At 42.4% G+C, this 20,536-nt stretch overlaps 1 protein-coding gene and 1 long non-coding RNA gene across 2 annotated transcripts in view; one reads left to right on the top strand and one right to left on the bottom strand.

Moving 5' to 3' along the window:
* Window positions 1-993: 993 nt before the first annotated feature.
* Window positions 994-4,991, bottom strand: LOC129144959 (uncharacterized). The gene is made up of 3 exons (XR_008549848.1): window positions 3,994-4,991; window positions 3,158-3,296; window positions 994-1,632 (listed from the first exon to the last, which is right to left on the bottom strand). It is a non-coding gene; the product is annotated as an uncharacterized LOC129144959 (long non-coding RNA).
* Window positions 4,992-5,673: 682 nt separating this feature from the next.
* Window positions 5,674-20,536, top strand: part of SMARCA5 (SWI/SNF related, matrix associated, actin dependent regulator of chromatin, subfamily a, member 5) — a 29,393-nt gene continuing 14,530 nt past the window's right edge. Inside the window, exons 1-9 of the mRNA XM_037495612.1 lie at window positions 5,674-5,844; window positions 9,218-9,292; window positions 10,408-10,574; window positions 13,231-13,331; window positions 13,703-13,803; window positions 15,137-15,316; window positions 16,325-16,480; window positions 16,857-16,988; window positions 18,400-18,468. Of these exons, the coding sequence (XP_037351509.1) occupies window positions 5,674-5,844; window positions 9,218-9,292; window positions 10,408-10,574; window positions 13,231-13,331; window positions 13,703-13,803; window positions 15,137-15,316; window positions 16,325-16,480; window positions 16,857-16,988; window positions 18,400-18,468 (1,152 nt within the window). The remainder of the gene's footprint in view (window positions 5,845-9,217; window positions 9,293-10,407; window positions 10,575-13,230; window positions 13,332-13,702; window positions 13,804-15,136; window positions 15,317-16,324; window positions 16,481-16,856; window positions 16,989-18,399; window positions 18,469-20,536) is intronic.

The following is a 20,536-nucleotide window of genomic DNA, read 5'->3' as shown; positions in this document are numbered from 1 at the left end:
AAGGGGTGCTCATTTGGGAGACTGGGTCATAAAGATAAAGCTATCAAACAAGGGGGAAGATGCAACAAATGGGGAAAGACAAACCTGTTAGATAAGAAATGTAAAGATCCCCCGCTCAGTAGCAAATTAAGTGAGACAGCCGAGAACTAACCAATCACAAAGAGACTGGTGGAGCTTCAGAATAATTAGGGAAAGAAGGTATATATTCCCTGAGATACGACTCCACTTTGGCTTCCTTGCCCCTCTCTAGCCTGGTTTCATGGCCTGGGAGTCCCGCTTTATTTCTGTTCCTTTTCTCCTCAATAAACTTTTTCTTTTTCTAAACAAACCTGCCTCTTCTCGCTTGCTTGCCTGAGCGTCTGTGAAGTTCCTGCTGCGGCTTCGTGAGACACCAACCCGTGGGGGTCTAGTGGCTGGGACTCAGTGCTGCCCATGCAGCCTGGGATCCGTTCCTGGCTGGGAGACTAGGCCTGACAATTCTGGTATCAGTATTGTAGATGACCATTCTTAGATACTCACAAACTCAGTATTACTTTATTGTTGTTGTGCAGTGGCTGCTGCACCCCCCCTGCAGTGACCCTCAGGGCTAATGGCTGTTGCCATGGTCCCTGAGGTCCGGCGTGGGCAAGGAACCATGCGCGCAGGGGGAGAACAGCAAACTCCCTAAGATGCAGAGAAGCCGAATGCCTGCCAAGAAATAATGACCACCAGAAGCTGCCACAAAGATGATTAAAAGAAATGCTGACCACCTGGAATCTCGATCTCGCTACAATTCTTTCAAGGTCATCCACATAAAGCTACTTGATAATGCTGCTCTTTTCGATCACCACTGTCTTGCTCAAATTCGTCATTCTTTTTTTTTTCTCTGGTTCATGTGATTGCAAATAAATAATGCCTAAAAAACATACCTAATTTATAATTAGGTTAATGCAAATGAAACATTACTAAACACTGTGTTATAATAGAATTGTTAGTTTAATAATCTTTCTATTATGTGCTTAACTTTAGTACCTTTGATATTAACTGCATTATAAAATAAATTCACCCATGACAATTAATTATGAGTAAAAATGATAGTTAGTGCAACTAGAAAATAATTATATAAAACAGTAGAAAGAACTTATAGCCTGTCCAATTAGGAATGAGGCTAGGTCCAGATGTAACTTCGGACATAAATCACTGCCCTGTCAATTAAGCTAAGTCTATGAGCAAACTGATCTCTTTGATGTTCACTGTTCCTATGCTTTTAGAAAAACATATATATACTGACCACTAGCTTAATAAAGATGCACTCAGATTTTCACTCTCTTGAAGTGTGTCTGTGTGTCATTTATTCATCGAATCCCTGACCACCCTGCGCAGTCTATCAACCCTGAGACGGCCTCATCGTCCATCGCTGTGCTGGTCCGCGGCAAGTGGCCAGACTTATTTTCCCAGACTTTCAAAAAGTAAAGTGATGTGTCATGAACAGAGGCACAGCATTCCTATTTCGTCCTTGATAAAACCTGAATTCTTTCTTGTTACCACTCAAGGCCCAAATGCTGAGAGTCCTGGCTCTTTGTTATCTTTGGGCCTCTGGCAACATCTTTGTTCCATTCTTGTCAGGACAGCAAGCACATGCTGTATAGAACACTGAAACAGAGGGAACCTGGTGTAAACAACATATTTGCATATTTGAGATAGAACATTAACTTAGTTTTATACTGTAGCATTCTATTCCTGGGAACATGTTTATAACACTAATCCCTTCTAGTGTTTTTTTTGACACTATCCCCCTTACCATCCTCCTTATTAAAAATCTATTCAGTTCTAGCCCAAATGCCCAAAAATAGATGACTGGATCAAGAAGATGTGGTCCATATACACCATGGAATATTACTCAGCATTCAAAAAAGATAAACACATGCAATTTGCAGCAACATGGATGGCGCTGGAAGGGATCATGCTCAGCGAAATAAGCCAGAAAGAAAAAGAAAAATACCGGATGGTCTCACTCATAGCAGGAATCTAGAAACCTTAAATAAGGGACCAGGAAAATGAATAACTATAAGAAAGTGAAAATCAAAATCAACAAACAACTATGAACCAGAGACACTTTTGGGGGGGTGGGGGCGGGAGGGGAGGGATTGGGATCAGAATGGGGGAGTTGCAATTGTATGGGGAATATAAAAATAAAATTTATTATTTAAAAAAAATAAAAAATAAAAATTAAAAAAAAATAAACCTTAAAAAAAAAAATCTATTCAGTTCTGGGCCTCCCTGGTGGTGCAAAGGGTTGAGACGCAACCTATAAAGCTATCCCCAGCCACTGCAGCATGAGTTCAATCCCCCGCCGGCCAGGGAGCAACCCACATGGCACGCAGACCTCTCCTGCCATGTCCGCTGCTCCCCTCAGCAGTGTATTTCATCAGTCTGCCTGTTCTTTTCCCCGCTGTTTCTGGTGAATCCTTTCACCACCCACCCCCCTGCCACTCCCGAACCTCTGGCCTGTACCCCAGCTCTTGTATGCATAAAAATAAAAATAAATCTAAAAAAAAAAAATCTATTCAGTTCCTCTTCCTCCAACTAGACTCTGATGGTTTGGAACTGTTCTGGATAAAAATACCTAACACTTGAGCCCATAGCTGGCATGGTATTAGATACCCTACGTGCACAATCTCACTTACTTCTTATGATATCATTACCATATTATTCCAATGTTAAGTTGAGATAATATAATTAGAAAAAGGTGAGAAAACTGATTTCAAGGTGAGATTACCTCATGAACTAAACTGTGAGCAGGCAGGAGGGGGCTGTCCATCAGCCTGTTCAAACAGGTGGATAAAACACAAGCTGGCAGGTTGCGGCCCGACACCTTGTTTAAATCTTGTTTAAACAGCCTGTCCCATCAGCCTGGCCTAGACAAAAGGTGCTATCTCCTGACTAATGATTGTTTCACCAGGATCCTGCATTTGCAGTTAATACAATTCTTGACCAAGGATAACCAAGGTCTCATTTGCATGATAAAACATACACCCATGGGTGAATACTTATGATGCTAACTTGTGACACTGAAGTAGCACTGAACCCAACTGCACATGCCCCAGTGTTGCCTAGCCCCAAACATATTGTGATGCTGCTCCTCTTGCTCCCCTCTGCTCCCACTTGTTAGACCCACCTTTTAAAAATCCTTTCCTAGTTCCATCAGGGGAGCCAGGCTGGAAATTTTCTCTTTCAGAAGAGACAAGCCTCCATTGTTGGAGAATCAGCCCAACAAACTTGTTTGGATGCATGATCTTCTGTCTTTTTGTTAAAATCTTTATCAAAGAAAGTAAAAAATGGCAAGTTCAGTAGCAAAAGAAGTGAGATAACTTGCTTGTATTGACACAGTCACTAAGCTCCAGTTTATTTAGGCTTGCCTGACTCCCTAGCATACTCTCACGCTGCTGCACTTATCCTTATATGATGCTATCAATTCCAGAAGTAGCTAGTAGTTCCAGCCTGTTAGTTTTGAAACAAAAACAGGCCTTTGTGATTTGGCACCATGTAAGTACTACTAGCTGCCTCACTAGCTTCTGATTTTCCTTGAGTTGAGTTGGTCTTCCTTGAGCAAGATTTATATGCCCATATAAAAACTCTGAGTATAGGGCCTCCCTGGTGGTGCAAGCGGTTGAGTGCAGCACTGTGAAGCTGTCCGCAACCTCTGCAGTGCGGGTTCCATCCCAGACGGCTGGAGCAAAACCCACATGGCACAGCAGACCTCTCCTGTCTCACCTGCTGCTCCCCTCAGCAGTGTATTTCGTCAGTCTGCCTGATCTGTTCCTCCCTCTGTCTGTGGGGAATCCTCTCAACCTCCCGCACATCTGGCCTATACCCCAGTTCTTGTATAAAAATAAATCAATCTTTAAAAATAAATAAATAAAAACTCAGAGTATAAATACACATTTTAAAAGACAATTGGCAATTTTTATGGGCAATTTTTACTAACTGCTTTTCTTGCTATTTATTGCTTACCTTAAACAATTATCAGATTTAAGATCCTTACTCTATTTTCATGATTTCCAAACCAGGACTATTGGAAGAGGAGGATCCAATACTTCCAAAATACAAACATAATGTAAATCAATGTTGCCTCAATCAAAAACAAAGTGTTAATAGCAAAAAAGAAAAAAAAAGTTGTAGGCTACCTATTCAAAGGCACCCCCTTCCATTTGAAATTCAACATAAGCAACCAATTCAAACCTTCTCTCTCAAAAGCATTCTCCCCTTTATTCAATAAACACTACAAGAATGAAGAATGGACGTGGGAATACAAAGATGAGTTAAGTCTGTGCCAGCAGGTAACAATACGCTGTGGGATGCAGATTTGTTCTCGAACAGAATACAACGTGCTTCAGTTCTGGAGATGGATGCCCGGGGCTGTTGGGCTCAGCTGCAGATCTTGCAGCAAAAGAACGTGTGCTGTTAACGCTGCTCCAGGAGAAGAACGTCCACGTTTAATTTAATATTCGGTGACTGAGGAAAAGCTACAAGCCATCGCATCTCTGCTCGTGCTTCCCCCTGACAGGGCAGAACGCACAGAATTGGCTCCCTTTGGGGCCACAAAATCAGAAACGGGCGGTCGAGCCGCGCGAGGGGAAGCGCAAGCTATTTGGGGGTGACCAACACGTGAGGGTCAGCAGCAACAGTTGAGCCTAACGGGGCACTTTTCTCCTAAACGTACAAGGCCAGACGTCACTGGGGTTCAACAGCACGTCATCAACACGCACAAAATTGGCTCCCTTTGGGGACACAAATTCAGAGGCGGGCGGTCGAGCCGCGCGAGGGGAAGCGCAGGCTATTTGGGGGTGACCAACACGTGAGGGTCAGCAGCAAAAGTTGACCGCAACGGGGCACTTGTCCCCTAAACATACAAGCCAGACGTCACCGGGGTTCAAGAGCACGTCATCAACACGGCTCTGCGCGGAGGCGGCAGCGGCGTGGCCGCCAGCCCAGGCCTCCAAGTTTCAGGGGCGGCGCAAATCCCGGGCCCCTTTTCCGGGAGTGCAGCCGCCCGGGCCCGGCCGAAAAGACCCGGCGGCCGGACCTCGGGGGGCCGTTGGAACGCGCCGTAGGGGCGCTCGCGTCACGCCCAGAGCGGACGCACAAACCTACGTCACCGAGCTCTCCTCGAGGCCCCGCCCACTCCCCTCCGGCGTCGGCGCCGAGGGGGCGTGGCCGGGAGGCGGCGAGCTGGCTGCGCACGCGCCCTCGGGAGCCAGCGCCGGAGCCAACTAGCGCTCTCGCGAGGGTTGAAAGTCGGTGGCGTAGATAGTGGTCGCGGCGCTGGCGAGCGGGAGGCTGCCCCGAGGCGGAGAGCAGGCCGCGACGCCCGCTGCCCGCCGCGCCCGCCCTCCGGCCCCGCGTCTCCCGCGCCCGCCCTCCGCCCTCGGGGCCGCCGCCCGCCTTCCGTGACCCCCGCGCCCCGGCCCCCGCCCCCTCCGCGCCGCGCTTCCCGCCGCGAGGTGAGGCCGGCGGGCCGCGGCGGCGAAGAGCGCCGAGCGGGCGGCTGTGGGCGGCGGGCGCGTCGCGGAGCCGCGGCGCCGGGCCGCGCCAGGCCTCGCTCCCCCGCCGCGCCGGGCGCCGTCGCCCGCCGGGCCTCGGCCTCGGCCTCCTGCCCCGCCGGCCGCGCCGCGGGTGACGCAGCCGCGCAGCATGTCGAGCGCGGCCGAGCCGCCGCCGCCGCCGCCCGCCGAGAGCGCGCCCCCCAGGCCCGCGGCCGCCGGCGGCGGGAGCGGCGGCGCCAACAAAGGCGGCCCCGAGGGCGCCGCGGCCCCGGCGGCCCCGGCCGCGGCGGGCGCCGGCCCCGCGGACCCCGAGATGGAGGTGAGCACGGCGGGCGCGCGGGGAGGGGCGCCGGGGGGCGCGGGGCCGCGGCCGCCTCGGGTCGGCGAGCGGAGCCCCGGGCCCGCGCGCCACGTTCCCGGCGCGCTCGCGGGCAGGTGGCCGTGGCCGCCGCGGCCCAGGGAAATCTGCGGGGCCTCCCCCCCCCATTTTCTTGGTAGAGTCCCCCGCCCCTCGCCGCCTCTGAGCCTGGCCCGGGGCGGGGGCGGGCGATGCCCCGGGGCCGGGCCGGGCGGGCGCGGCGTGGTGGAGCCCGCGGCGGGGCCGGGCCTGGCCCGGGCCCGGTGCTGGCGGGGGCGGCGTCTGTTCTGGGCAGAAACAATGGCGAGCGCCGGCAGGCCCGAGGCGCGGTGGGGACCCGCGGGGCGCAGCTGCTCCCCCGAGGCGCGGGAGGCCCCTCCCAGGCGCCGTCCTCGGGGAGCGGCGCGAGGAGGCCGCAGCTGCTTGGGGCCCCCCTCTCTAAAGGGGTGTGGGGGGGCCCGCGGAGGGGCGCCCGGTGGGCCTCGGGGCCCGCGCGGTGCCTCCTCCTGGGCCTCGCCTGCTGGGAGCGGCCGCGGGGCCCGCCTTCTGGCCGGCGCGGCCGGGTGGTGACACGCCGCGGGGGTGGGAGGGTTGGGGACCCGCCAGGCGGGTCTCCGGGGTGTCCTCCAAGGCCTCGCGATGTCGGGAACGAAGTGGGGACTTTCTCCTTCCAAATCGTGTTCTTCGCCAACTTCGATCTGGTTTGAGACCTTTTGTAGTCGTCGCGCACGGGGTCTGGGGTTTCTCCGTCCGTAGACGCGGCGGGGGCAGCTGCTTTGAACGGGAGCCTCGCTGCGGGGATGGGGCCGGGCCGGGCCGCGGCCGGCGGGGTGGTGAATGCGGGCCCCGGGGGTCTAACCCGGGGGAAGCAGCCGTTTGCCGGCTGGTGTTTGGAAGAACTTTTGGTGGGAAGGCGGCCAGGCTCTCATCTCGTGTCGGGGTTTGTAACTCCGTGATTTGAGATTGGTTTCAGATTAATTGTTGAATGTTGCAGTTTTCCCCTTGAGGTGCTGCAGCGGTTCTTCTGGATTCCTAGGCCGCTTTCTTTCTCTCGGGTTCCTGCTCTGTGGCTTGGGGGTTGTGACGGGTTGTGCCAGCCTGTGCCGCGGGAGACAGCTGTGTGAGTGTGCAGTCGGGGCCAGTCGTGGTTTTCACCGGCTTTGCACCAGGGTCTGTCACTCAGATTTTGGAATGGCAGTGAGCACCCGCAGGCAGCTCATCGGGATCGCCATCAGGATATGGCTTTCGGTTACTGTTTTAAGTTGAAGTGGAATTAAAGTTTAAATATGACTGTTGATGGTGGTGCCCACTACCATTTGAAATCAGTGATGTTTTTGTTTGCCAGATGAGGACATTTGCGTCTTCTCTGAGTAGACGGCACTGGAACCAGCTCTGACTCCGCAGTGGACTCAATTCCCTTGTATCAGGCCCTTTGGTAGTATCACAGGAAGGGTTTTTTTTGACAGTTTTATTTACTCAAAAGTGACTCATTTTTACCTTCTTGGTGTAGGAATATCAGTAATTTTATCAGTGCCCCTTGCCACTGGCTAATGTTAGTTTTTTGGGTTTTTTTTCCCCTGGGAGGGTGGGGGGAGGTGGATGTATTCTCAGTTTACTTAACAGAAACGAGAAATCATTTCATTTCTTTGGATAATAACTAGGTTTCAGTGCACACATAAGATATGTTACAATTTGTTTCACAGTCAAATAAACTTTTTAAAATGCTTTTTCTTGTTGGAAAGTGCAATTTAAGTAAAGTTTTTGCAAAATCAGGAAGTAAGTGAAATCTTGCATTCATCAGTTTTTTCCTGACAGCAGATCTTCCCAGAAATGTTAGTCCTTCTGTGCTTCCAGTTAATTTTTCCATTTTTTGTTTGGGATACATACAGGTCAAGGGAGCAGTCGGTTTTTATTTCATTACAGTATATTTTTTGGCAGTGTGGAGCCTGTCTTTGTTCATCTTCATCTCACTATTGACTAGATTGATAGCTAAACTGTGGGCAGATACAAGTCCGATGCAGACAGGCATATGGTAAGCCAAGAGTTCTGGTGTCCAGATTTTTTTTTAACTATAAAAGACATAATGGGCACTGCTAGAAAATACATTTTTTAATGTTTTCATGGTAGTCCAGTTGCATTTTGTGAAGTAGACCAGAAGGTGATTGTCTTTTTTACCTGTGGAGACGAGAGGTTTGTCTCCACCAGGTTAAGTAGATTCCCTAAGGTCTTGGCAAGGAAGTTAAACCAAATTTAGATCATATAACCACTTAGTATACTTACTGTACCAGTTTCTCTCCCGCCATACCTGTTTCTAATCTCAAATAGCTTTATTATAGTGAATATTGCCATGTGCAGATTTGTACATCACTAATGAATATCATGCTTTTTATCAGTTTCTAACTTTTTTTTTTTGAAATTCAGTTTCATTTTCTTTTTTCTTTTTTTGAAGATTTATCCATTTATTTATACAAGCACTGGGTACAGTCAGAGGCGCAGGAGGGTGAGAGAATCCACCAGAGCCAGAGTGGGGAGCAGAGCAGGCAGAAGGACCGAAGTACACTGCTGAGGGGAGCAGCGGGTGGCAGGAGAGGTCTGTGCGCCATGTGGGACCCTCCTCCGGTGGCCCGGGAGCAGCCGGGGATCTAACTGGCGCTGCAGAGACTGCGGGCAGCTTCGCAACCCAGCGCTCAACCGCTGCGCCACCGGGGAGGCCAGTTCATAACTTTTTTTAATGGATAATTGAAACTTCAAGTGAAGTTGTTGCTGATACTTGTTATTCATGGCATTTAATTAAAAGAGTATCAGAGTGAATATATTTGTGAAATTTACTACCAGTTTGGGAATCAGGTTGTAGCTAAGGATTATTCAGTTTAGCTTGCATGATGACTTTTTTGTAATATTCCAGAAGCTGGAAATCAGGGTGGCTCATATTGCTACTCCAGGTATACATCTGTGTAGTATATATAATTTACATATATATAACAGAACAGTAGATACCTGCAGTTTTGTGATAAAAAGGGAACATTTTGCACATCTTATGTATTTGGATTAAATAGGTTGTTGGCTTTATGGTATTTATTTTAGGTAAGGTAACATTGGTTTATAACCCTGTATATGATTTAGGGGAATAGTTTTATACATAACTCCTCAGATGTCTTTATGGTATTTACTTTCATCTGCATTTCCTATTAGGTTGGATGATAGTTATTTAAATATCTAGCAAGTTTGGTATAGGAATGTATTACTTAAAATGTTTTAGGCATATATCAATCTAATGATGGTATGTTTACTGTTTTTGAAGAATAATTCCATTATTTCTCCCCCCTACCCTCAGGAAATATTTGATGATGGGTCTCCAGGAAAACAAAAAGAAATCCAAGAACCAGATCCTACCTATGAAGAAAAAATGGTATGTTCTAGGCATGTGAATAGAATCTATAGTAACATTTTATTGGGTGATTAAATGTACCAATCTTCTGTTTTGTTTTTAAACTGACACATACCCATATGTGTGAAACATATTCCTCATATCTACCCCATACATCTACTTAGTGTTATCTTAGTGAGTGAAAAAAAGTTCCTCTTAACAGGTACCCAAACTGTTCCTGATAATACCTCATAATGTTAATAGTCTTGGAAGTTTAACCTCATAAACATTTCTCTTTTCCCATCACCTAGTTCAGTCTCTCTCCATTGGGTGGATTATTTTGTTTGTTTATTTGCCTCCTTTCTTGTGATCTGACCTCTTAGCTCTCTTCATGTTTTTGCAGGGTAGTATTTGTGACACAAATCTGATTAAGTAATGGAAGCTTTCAGTGGTTCTTTACAATGCTTGTCATCTTTATGATGACCTTTATTGCAAGACTTTGCTCATTTCTTCAAGTTTTTCAGTCTCCTAGTTTCATTTCTCATTTTGCAACAGCATGATCTTCACTTTAACACTTTTCTTCTAAGGTCGTTTAATATGGTATCATTTTCTGTAGTCTTGGTGTTTTAAAAAGAACATTAAGGTTAGCTATAGAGTGTTGAGAACTGCATTATGTTCATAAATATGTCATTAACTTAGTTTTTCAAGCCTATTACTTTATTAAAATTATACTCTGCCTGGTTGATGAATGACCAGTGTGTTCCCCATTGCTGAATAAAATCACTTGTATTATACAATATCTTTCGATTTTTTATTTGATATTTTTGTCAACAATATTGTAGTATTTATATAGTAGTTTTATCGTTCAAAGTTTTGTCAGAGCTTTGCAGTCATTTAACCACCCCAGTCATGATGTAGAACAGCTCTATCATGTACCCTGTTCCCCTTGCCACTTCAGATCTTCTTTCAATAGCTACTTAAAATTTTGTGTGGTGGATCATACAATATGTTGTCTTTTGTGTTTGGCTCTTTTGCTTTGCACATGATGCTTTTGACACTCATCTGCCTTGTTGTGTGTATCATTCTCTTTTTTTATTGCTGAGGTCACTGTGTGGAAGTGAAGTTATATTGGTAAAACGTCTTAAATTTTTTTGCAGCAAACTGACCGAGCAAATCGCTTTGAGTATTTATTAAAGCAGACAGAACTGTTTGCACATTTCATTCAACCTGCTGCACAGAAGACTCCAACCTCACCTTTGAAGATGAAACCAGGGCGCCCACGAATAAAAAAGGATGAGAAGCAGAACTTGCTGTCAGTTGGGGAGTAAGTAGTAGTTTATACTTCATTGTTGAACCAATTTATTCATTAGACTCATAAGATCACTATTAAAAGTGTGTATTTTTGTCCTGTTGCTTATTTGCCCCCAGCCAATTGGTAGGATATGACCACACATGTATAAATAAGTGAAAATGTGCAGAATGCCTCATTTTTGGTAGCATTATACTGTTTTTTTTTTTAAGATTTTTTTTTTTTAATAGAGGCATGTTATTTTATTTATTTTATTTGTTTGTTTTGTTTATACATGCACTGGGTACAGTCAGAAGCGCAGGAGGGTGAAAGAATTCACCAGAGCCAGAGTGGGGAGCAGAGCAGGCAGAAGGACTGAAGTACACTGCTGAGGGGAGCAGTGGGCGGCAGGAGAGGTCTGCGCGCCATGTGGGACCCTCCTCCGGTGGCCGGGGAGCAGCCGAACCGGCGCCACAGAGGCCGCGGGCAGCTTCGCAACCCAGCGCTCTACCGCTGCGCCACCTGGGAGGCCCGTAGCATTATACTGTTTATGGATTGCAGCGACCTTATGGAATAGGGTATTCAGATATTACTTTCATTCCTTGGGGAGGAAACAAATGTGGAGGTTAGTGGACCTATCTAACATTACATGGAAGTAATTCGAGGGGCCTCCCTGGTGGTGCAAGAGGTTAAGACGCAACCTATGAAGCTGTTCTTAGCCATTGCAGTATGAGTTTGATCCCCGTCCAGGAAGCTGCCCACATGGTGCAGCAGACCTCTCCTGGCTCGCCCGCTGCTCCCCTCAGCAGGGTGTTTCAGTCAGTCTGCCTGTTCTGCTCCCCACTCTGTCTCTGGTGAGTTCTCTCACCCCCCCCCCCCCCCCCATACACACCTCTGGCCCGTGCCCCAGCTCTTGTATGCATAAATAAATCTTTAAAAGAAGAAAAATAATTCGACTAAACTAAGCTAGAATTTACATCTGATTTAGGTGCATTCTATTCTCCTAAACCACATAAGCATCTGGGGGTATTGCTTTTATTTGAAGTCTATGCTGGAATGTTGTGATGATTTATGACATAGCAGTTTGTTTAAAATTCTGTTTTAGAATTTTCATGCTGGCTGGATGACTATTGAGAATGTTTATTGAGAATTAATAGGCTTAGGCCAATCTCAGCTCCCTGGAATGGCTATGAGTAATTTCCAAAATAAAATACAAATTATGATCAGTAATTAAAATACTCCAGATTATATAAAAGAAATTACCAACTGTTACCAGCCATGTTAAATTTACTGTACATTTTACAGAAATGGTGCCAAGAGCCTGTCTTGAAGGGATTATAATTAGAAAACATAAGCACAATACCTTCATTTTATTTGATCAGTTCCATTTGTCTGATTTATCTTTAACCATTTTGTATAGCCAGAGTGCTATTGTTTTAATGCTTATGAAACTTTGTAAGAAAGAACTTTTTATTCAGGTATATTTAATTTTTTTATTTTTTATTTTGTTTTGAGAAATTTGTTGCTATTTAAATGGCATCAGTTTCTGGAAATTTGGAATATCATAGTGGATATTGTTATGGGATAATAGGTTGTGAAAAGAAACACTTCCATGAAGATCCCATAAGATAAAGATACTCTGTAGTAAATATATAATAAATTGTAATTGATTTATTTATTATCACTGGGTAAGAATCTTGCTTAATAGATTTTTTTTCTGTACATTCAAGCCACCTGAAATGGAAAGTTAGCCTTACCCAGAGTAATTAGGTGATCGTAATATCCTTGGAAATGAGCATGCAAATGCTTTCTTTAATACTTCTATCTTCCACTGTTGTATTCAGTGATACTCAATTTGAAATAGTAAGGCACATCCCAGCTTTTATCTTCGGTAATACCACCAAAATAATTAACAGTCTTTAATAATATATTGTGAAGGAGATACTATTTTAAAAAAAAAAAAGTTCTCTCCCAGTTTGTGGAGAATAAATTGGACTGGGAGGTAGATCTTTACCCTTAAGTTATAGAGTTAGAATCTAAAGAAGTATTGGAAAAATAACACAAAGAAGACATTCTGGTTAAATGCATATAAAACATGAAGATGCTTAACATATTTATTACTGTGATTTAATTTCTGAAAAATGCTGTCTGTCTGGGAAGACTGATTATCTTCGTAGAAATAATGCTCTGAATTAAATTCAGAGGTGATAAGAGAAGGATAATTTGCTATTTTCTAATTTAAATGAAAAATCTTAAAAATCAAAAAAGGTATAACATTGAAAGTTTCAGAATTGGGGAGTGTAAGTAGTTTTACAGACTTGAGTTCTTTAAGAAACCTGATAACAGTATAACTTCAGAAATTTAGTTAAGTGTATCTGCCTCTAAACATGTAGTCTGGACATTTATATTTAAGACCTTTTGAGTAATTCCTTTTGCCTTCTTGTTGAGAGTAACTGCTTAAGCTCTTCTATCCTGCAGCTTCTGGTAAAAGTTGTAGTTTTAAAAACATGCTTTCTGGAACCTTTGTTTCTGGCAAAAATACTTAACGATAACTTTCAAATAAAATGAGTTTTATGACGGTGGAATCTTGTGGAATCTTGGTCAGCCACTCAACCTTCAATTGAAAGAGTACATGGTAGTTAAAATTAAAGCCATAATTCAAGTCACCTGATTTTTATTTTAAACTTGACAGTTACCGACACCGTAGAACAGAGCAAGAAGAGGATGAAGAACTACTAACAGAAAGTTCCAAAGCAACCAATGTTTGCACTCGTTTTGAAGACTCTCCATCATGTATGCTATAAATTTTTAATTATTTTTTTAAGTCTTTGAGACAATTTGATTAAAGTTTTGAAGAGTCTTTTATTATGTGGGGAACACAGCAACTAAAGATAGACCTTACACACTAACTGGTTGTGGGACTGGTGCCTCCAGCCAGGTTTCCTGCACTGCTATCTTCCCTTAGCTGAGCTCTGCTACTCATGCGCAGCAGCTACCGCCAGCGACTTGGAACTTGCAAATTCTTATTTTTAACATTCAATAAAGAAATAAAGTCAGAGTAAACATGTTGTGGGCCGCAGTTAAACCTGAATATCAGATGGAGGGAACTGCCTACCTATATGTCTTGTTGTAAATGTTCACTGTGTTTTTTCTTTTGTTTTTAGATGTGAAATGGGGTAAACTGAGAGATTATCAGGTCCGAGGATTAAATTGGCTCATTTCTTTGTATGAGAATGGCATCAATGGTATTCTTGCAGACGAAATGGTATGTATTTGGTAGTTTTTTTTTTTGTAAGATCGTATTTTTAGAGTATGCCATTAAATTTGTTAAAGTTAAGTCAGTATAACATATAGTTTTGTTGCTTAGAATTTGGAACTGTTAGCAAACCAATCCTCTGTTAAACTGCTATGAGCAGTTTGTGTTAGTTGCTTACTAGCATCTGTAATTGAGTTGTAAGGTGTTACCTGTGAAGTGTAATGTATTTCAAAATAGTATTATTTGGGAAACATAATTTTGCTACGATGATTGGGTCATTTCCCTTCACTTCTATGAAATACAAGTTGGGGTCTTTTGAATGTTTAATAAAATTGTCAAATATTTTCTCCATGGTGGCAGCTTGTCTGGTCCTGTCTCAAAAACATTTTATCTCTTGTTTACTACTTGTTATGTAGTGAATATTTTAAAAAGTTTCTATATAGGGGTAGTACTAAAACTTCTTAATTATTTGGAGAAAGTATGGAGTCAAAATAAATGCATTTCTTTTTTTTTTTTTTTTTTTTTTTTTTATATAGAGGCATGCTTTATTTATTTGTTTGCTGGTTTCTTTGTTTGTTTTGTTTATACATGCGCGGGAGGGCGAGAGAATTCACGAGAGCCAGAGCGGGGAGCAGAGCAGGCAGAAGGACCGAAGTACACTGCTGAGGGGAGCAGCGGGCGGCAGGAGAGGTCTGCGCGCCATGTGGGACCCTCCTCCGGTGGCCGGGGAGCAGCCGGGGATCGAACCGGCGCCGCAGAGGCCGCGCGCAGCTTCGCAACCCAGCGCTCAACCGCTGCGCCACCGGGGAGGCCCTCAAAATAAATGCATTTCAATTCTAGTTCAGTACTAGTTGGGGAAGTTACTTAAGCTTCTGGGCCTGTGGGAATGGTAATAGTGTTTCCTTTTTTTTTTTTTTTTTTTTTAAGATTTATTTGTGCATGCATGCAAGAACTGGGGTACTGGCCAAAGGTGCGGTGGGTGAGAGGATTTACCAGAGACCGAGTGGGGAACAGAACAGGCAGACTGATTAAAATATACTGCTGAGGGGAACAGTGGGTGAGATAGGAGAAGTCTGCTGCGCCATGTGGGTAGCTCCCTGACCAGCGGGGCTCAAACTCCTGCTGTAGGGACGCGGATAGCAGGGAGGCCCTGTCATAGTATTTCTGTCATAGACTTGCAAAGATTAAGTGATAGAACACTTGTGATAGAAATTTGTGTTCTTGATGTTTGTTAGCTGTTACAAACACAGAACTTGTCTTTTAAATGTTCTAATAAATGTCAGGGTATATAAATATGAAGTCTTTTTTCATTGCTTTATGGTTATTATCCTGAAATTTTTAGGGCCTGGGAAAGACTCTTCAAACAATCTCTCTTCTTGGGTACATGAAACACTATAGAAACATTCCTGGTCCTCATATGGTTTTGGTTCCCAAGTCTACATTACATAACTGGATGAGTGAATTCAAGAGATGGGTACCAACGCTGAGATCTGTTTGCTTAATAGGAGATAAAGAACAAAGAGTAAGTGTCTAGTATTTCATTGCACTTTTGATATTAAAAGAATTTGAATATAGGTTTGGAGGAGGGGACAACTAAAGGAGGGAGAGATAAAAGAAAAGGGATGCAATAATAAATTCACAAGTATTAGCAGTTTCCAAATCTGATGTCTTGGTTCAGGATCATACTGGGGTAAAGGAGTTGTGAACTGTAGGAAGTAATGATTTTATAGTTTGTTTTTCTTGCTTGTAGAAGTGATTGTATTAAAATCAAAGACTTACATGATAGAAATACTTTCTTTTTTAAAAGAAGTTTTGAGTATGGAAGTGATTGGAGTTTTTAAGGAGCCAGATTTTTACATGATACTAGTCATAAAATAGTAGTTTTTATAGACTGAGTTATAGTAACCTGGTGCGTTGGTATGGGTGGTATCTATTGAAATAAGTTACATTGTTGACTGACAAGATGCTATTAATGTAAAATTCCCATTAAAAATACCATTTGAAAGATTATGTACTTTGTTTTTCCTTTGCCTAACTATATGTGATGATTCTCGATTTCTTTTTTTCCTTTTATACACACTTTGGGTATTACAATTTACCAAATTAATGTGTTTGGAGCACAGATATTTTGTAGTTTCCTCATCTGTAAAATAGGAATACTAACAGCACTGTCTCAGTATACCTATAAATACGAAAAGAATAAGTGATTCCTGTAAAACTTTCAATCTTGTATTTTTATTTCAGAAATACTACTCTTTTACCTAAACCTAACTCCTCAAAGAATTTCAGGGGCTAGTGGAATAGAGGAGAAAAGATATTTTAGGAGTTCATTAAATTTTGCATTTTTTTGGCCAATTTTTGATAAAAGGTAAATAATGAAGTTACGTTAGTGGTAGGAAAGCTAGTTACTGATGCTTGCATAATATAAACAACTAGACTTTTTAAGCATTTTCATCCCTTTTTGCATATTACATTGTTTGTCATCAATAAATTTATAGCTTATTTACAATTTTTTCCTCTTGTTACACAGGCTGCTTTTGTCAGAGATGTTTTATTACCAGGAGAATGGGATGTGTGTGTTACGTCTTATGAAATGCTTATTAAAGAGAAGTCTGTTTTCAAAAAATTTAATTGGAGGTATTTAGTTATAGATGAAGCTCACAGGATCAAAAATGAAAAATCAAAGGTAATTTGATATTATTTTTAAATATTTATTTTTATTTATTTATGCATACAAGAGTGAGGTATAGGCCAGGGGTGAGGGGGGTGAGAGGATTCACCAGAGTTAGAGTGGAGAGAAGAACAGGTGGATCTACTGAAATACACTGCTGAGGGGAGTCAGCGGGCGAGACAGGAGAGGTCTGCTGCACCATGTGGGTCAGCTCCCTGGTGGGGATCAAACTCAGGCTGCAGTGGCTGGTGATGGCTTGATAGTGCTGAGACTTAACCCCTGTGCCACCAGGGAGGCCCAGTAATTTGATACTAGATGTGAAAATCATTTGTGCTTTTATTTAGATCTTGACTAACATTCCGAATTTTCTGACTGAATTTTGTTCTTTTAGTTGTCAGAAATAGTGAGAGAATTCAAGACTACAAATCGCCTGCTACTAACTGGAACACCTCTGCAGAACAACTTGCATGAGCTCTGGTCACTGCTTAATTTTTTGTTGCCAGATGTTTTTAATTCAGCTGATGTAAGTATTTCTAATGGTTTTCTGGTTAGACTAAAGATAGTATGTTCATTAGATGCTGTACATTTTTGTAATAGAATTGACCTGTCTTTTTGTACTACTTGAGATAATCATTAATTTCCTCATGCTTTTTACATAGTTAACCTGGTATAACCTACAAAATTATTAACTTAAAACTTTATTTTGTGTCTTTGTTTCAATTTTGTTTTATAAATACTTGTTTCTTTCCTCTGGAATGTCACAGACTAGCATTTCTATTTGGTAGCCTTGTTAACCTCAGTTTCAGTGGCCCTCAGTGAACTGCTTATGTTACTAAGGGCCTGTGCAGGGCATTTCCGAAGTGAACTTTTCAAACTTCACATTGTATTTTAAGCCCCAAAGATGGCCTTGCCCCAAGATGACTCTCAAATTTGTTGGACTGTATTTTGTCATTTTATTTAATGCTCTTAGAAACAGGACCTAATCTTTACCTTTATAGATTATTTTCATTGATAGAAATGGTTAATTAGCCATTTTTTTTGACCTGTTGGTAATACCTAGAAATAACCTGTCAAAAGTCTGTGCGGTTTAGTAACTGCAGGTTTTTGATAAACCAGAATTCATTTCTGAGCCTTTAGTTCTGGGGGGTGGGGGGAGGGGCTTTGGGGACCTCTATATTGGTACATTTATTTAAGTAAATTGTAAAAAGATCTTCATTTTGGTTTGTTGTATTAAGGATCATTTTAAAAGAATAGAGAAATTTGTGTTCTTGAAAGACATTTATCCAGTCTCAGAAAGCTGCATTAGTTTTACTTTTTTGAATGTTGATGTTTTTGTTTTTAAGAAACTTTTATTTTTTGCACATTGAGACTCATTTGTTTAGTCTCTGTGAAAGCTTTGCTTTAGTTAACCCAGCGAATTCTATTACTCTTACTAATGGAGCCAAATAGATTACATTCTCAAGGAAAGGCTAGTGACATTAGCCTTGTTCACAAACCAGTGAAATGCTGGTTATCTCGACCTCACTTTGAGTAATTTGAATTAAAACTAACATTGCTGTGGAAATCCTATATTTGAGTGGTCATAAAGAACAAACAGATCATTTTAATTTTTAAGCTTTTACAAAGAAAGCAAGGATTTTTTTCACGTATATTAGTTATCCAATTATTTCTATTAAACTTGCTTTCCAGTTGTCTTTTCTCTGAAATTAGGCCATCTTGTTTTTGAGAAAAATGTTTAGGAAGTAATATGCTCAAACTACTTTTCTGAAAATTGCTAATTCTGATGCACTTAGGACAGATAGGGGTCTGAACAGAGTGATTTTTTTGAGGTTCATAACTTCAGTATTAGAAATTCTAGAAATCATTGTGTTTGGCAAAATAGGTATTTCTAGTTAATGTTACCTCTGGTCCTAATGTTTTGTTTGTTAATCTAGGACTTTGATTCCTGGTTTGATACAAACAATTGTCTGGGGGATCAAAAGCTGGTTGAGAGGCTGCATATGGTACGTATTTTGGAGTTGGGTTAAAGCATATTTATAATAGGAAGAATAATAGAGCCATATTGAAGAAATATTTTCCTGTTAATGCAAAGCATAGTGGCTTTGAATCCTACCACTTAACTGTTTATAAGTAGGAGGTAGGGTGATGTATGGTGGTTTTAGCATTAGCACTTCGAATTCTAATTTATAAAGGGAAAAAAATAACCCATTGGTTTTTTTTTTTTTTAAAAAGAAGTATAATACGGGAAAGAAGAGTTGCATATGAAGTTATATGTACAGATTTTTAAAGCTTAGTTTCATGTATATTCCATAGAAGACTCTTAGTAGGCTTAACTTTGAAAGACTAAAAGATGCGTTTGTTCTTAAATCCATTGACTGTGTATAAGCAGCTGCTGAAGTGCAGTGGTGAGCAGAATTGGTGTTTTTGCCATGGTATTGAGCTTACTTTCTTCCTGTGAAGATTTATAATTGAAAGGTGATAGAGAAGTTTCTCTAACAGACCCCAGATAAAGGTACCCTGATCAGCAGAATGAAGCCAGCCCTTATAAACATGGGGATACAGACTTTCCCTGACCTAACTTGGGGTTCTCAACTTACATCAAAGGTTTGATCTGGATATTTTTTTGGGGAAAGTGGTTTTCCTGTATAATAACATCCCCAACACCTTATCTTTAGATGCTAGTAGTATGCTTCTACTTATGACAGGCAAAAATGTCCCCGGAGGGCAAGTTTCTTCCGTGATCTAACCTTTCTAGCATTCTTCAACTTTTTTTTTAAGATTTATTTTTATTTTATGCATATAAGAACGGGGGTGTTGGGGGGTAGTGAGAGGATTCACCAGAGACAGAATGGGAAGCAGAACAGGGAGAACTACTGAAATACACTGCTGAGGGGAGCAGCGGGCGATACAGGAGAGGTCTGCTGCGCCATGTGGGTCAGCTCCCTGGCTGGGGATCAAACTCAAGCTGCAGTGGGTGCCAATAGCTTGATGGTATTGAGACTTAACCCCTGTGCCAGCAGGGAGGCCACGCATTCTTCAACTTTTGTTTTACTTATTATCAAGCTTTAATTTGCTAGAACCAATAACCTTGTTGGCAGTACTCAGTAAATATTGTATTAGTTATGGTCTTACTATCTTGTCTTTTTTTGGCCACATCTGATATCCCTTCCTGCTCTCTTTTTACTGATACCTGACCAGAATCAGTAGTGATGTCACCTTCTCCACTAAATAAATACACAGGCTGGTGCTAGCTTAGGGATTGTTAATTTGTATTCCAACTTTAAACAATTTGTGCATTTTAGCATAGGACTTTGCATAGAGTATTGAAATGATTAATTCATAAGTGTTTTCCCTGCTGCATTGTTAATGCAAGGCAAGAAACATGTCTTCTTAGTGTCTTTGTATCCCTAGCACAATTCCTGGCTCATAAATAGATATTTGAATGGGCTTGTTTATAAATTATGTTTATGAATATTGAAATATTTTCTATATAAATTACATAAAGTATTTTAAAATCCTTATTGAATTTTAATTTGTAGGTGGTTTCCTAGGCAACCTTTGTTTAGATTTAAATGGCATTCAGGCTGCTAAGCACTCAGTTTAGATTAATTCAGTGGATTTTGGGGTGTGTATGTAGTCTTTGGGCTAGATAAGGGGGCACAGGAAATTAATTTTCCTTCCTGCATATTTTCCCATACCTTTCTGCTCTTGGCTTTTCTTTAATAAACAGGTACACATAGGTAAAGCAAATGAGGACAACCACCAGCCAACAGTTTTTACATCTCTGTATATTTTGTTCAAAGTAATATTAAATAAGAAAGAGGAGGTCTGGTAGCTACCTCTCTAATTGGTTTTGCCCTGAAAGTGTTATCATAGCTTCTCTAGACTCAACAGGATGTTCAGAATCAGCATGTGTATACTTAGGAATGATATGTAAGTTACCTGTTGCAGAACAACCTCCCCTTCTCCTCCAGAAAATCAACAAAATTATAATAATTTATTTTAGTAACAGCAGAGTTCATGAGCTGACTGGGTGGTTTCTTTGCTGGTTTTGCCAAATTAATCCAGCTG

Source organism: Talpa occidentalis, unplaced genomic scaffold (assembly GCF_014898055.3).
Source record: "Talpa occidentalis isolate TD23 unplaced genomic scaffold, MPIMG_talOcc4v2.1 talOcc4.8, whole genome shotgun sequence".
In the NCBI taxonomy this organism is placed as follows: Eukaryota; Metazoa; Chordata; class Mammalia; order Eulipotyphla; family Talpidae; genus Talpa; species Talpa occidentalis.
The sequence above is the reverse complement of the archived record's forward strand: the minus strand, read 5'-3'. Positions and strand labels throughout refer to the sequence as shown.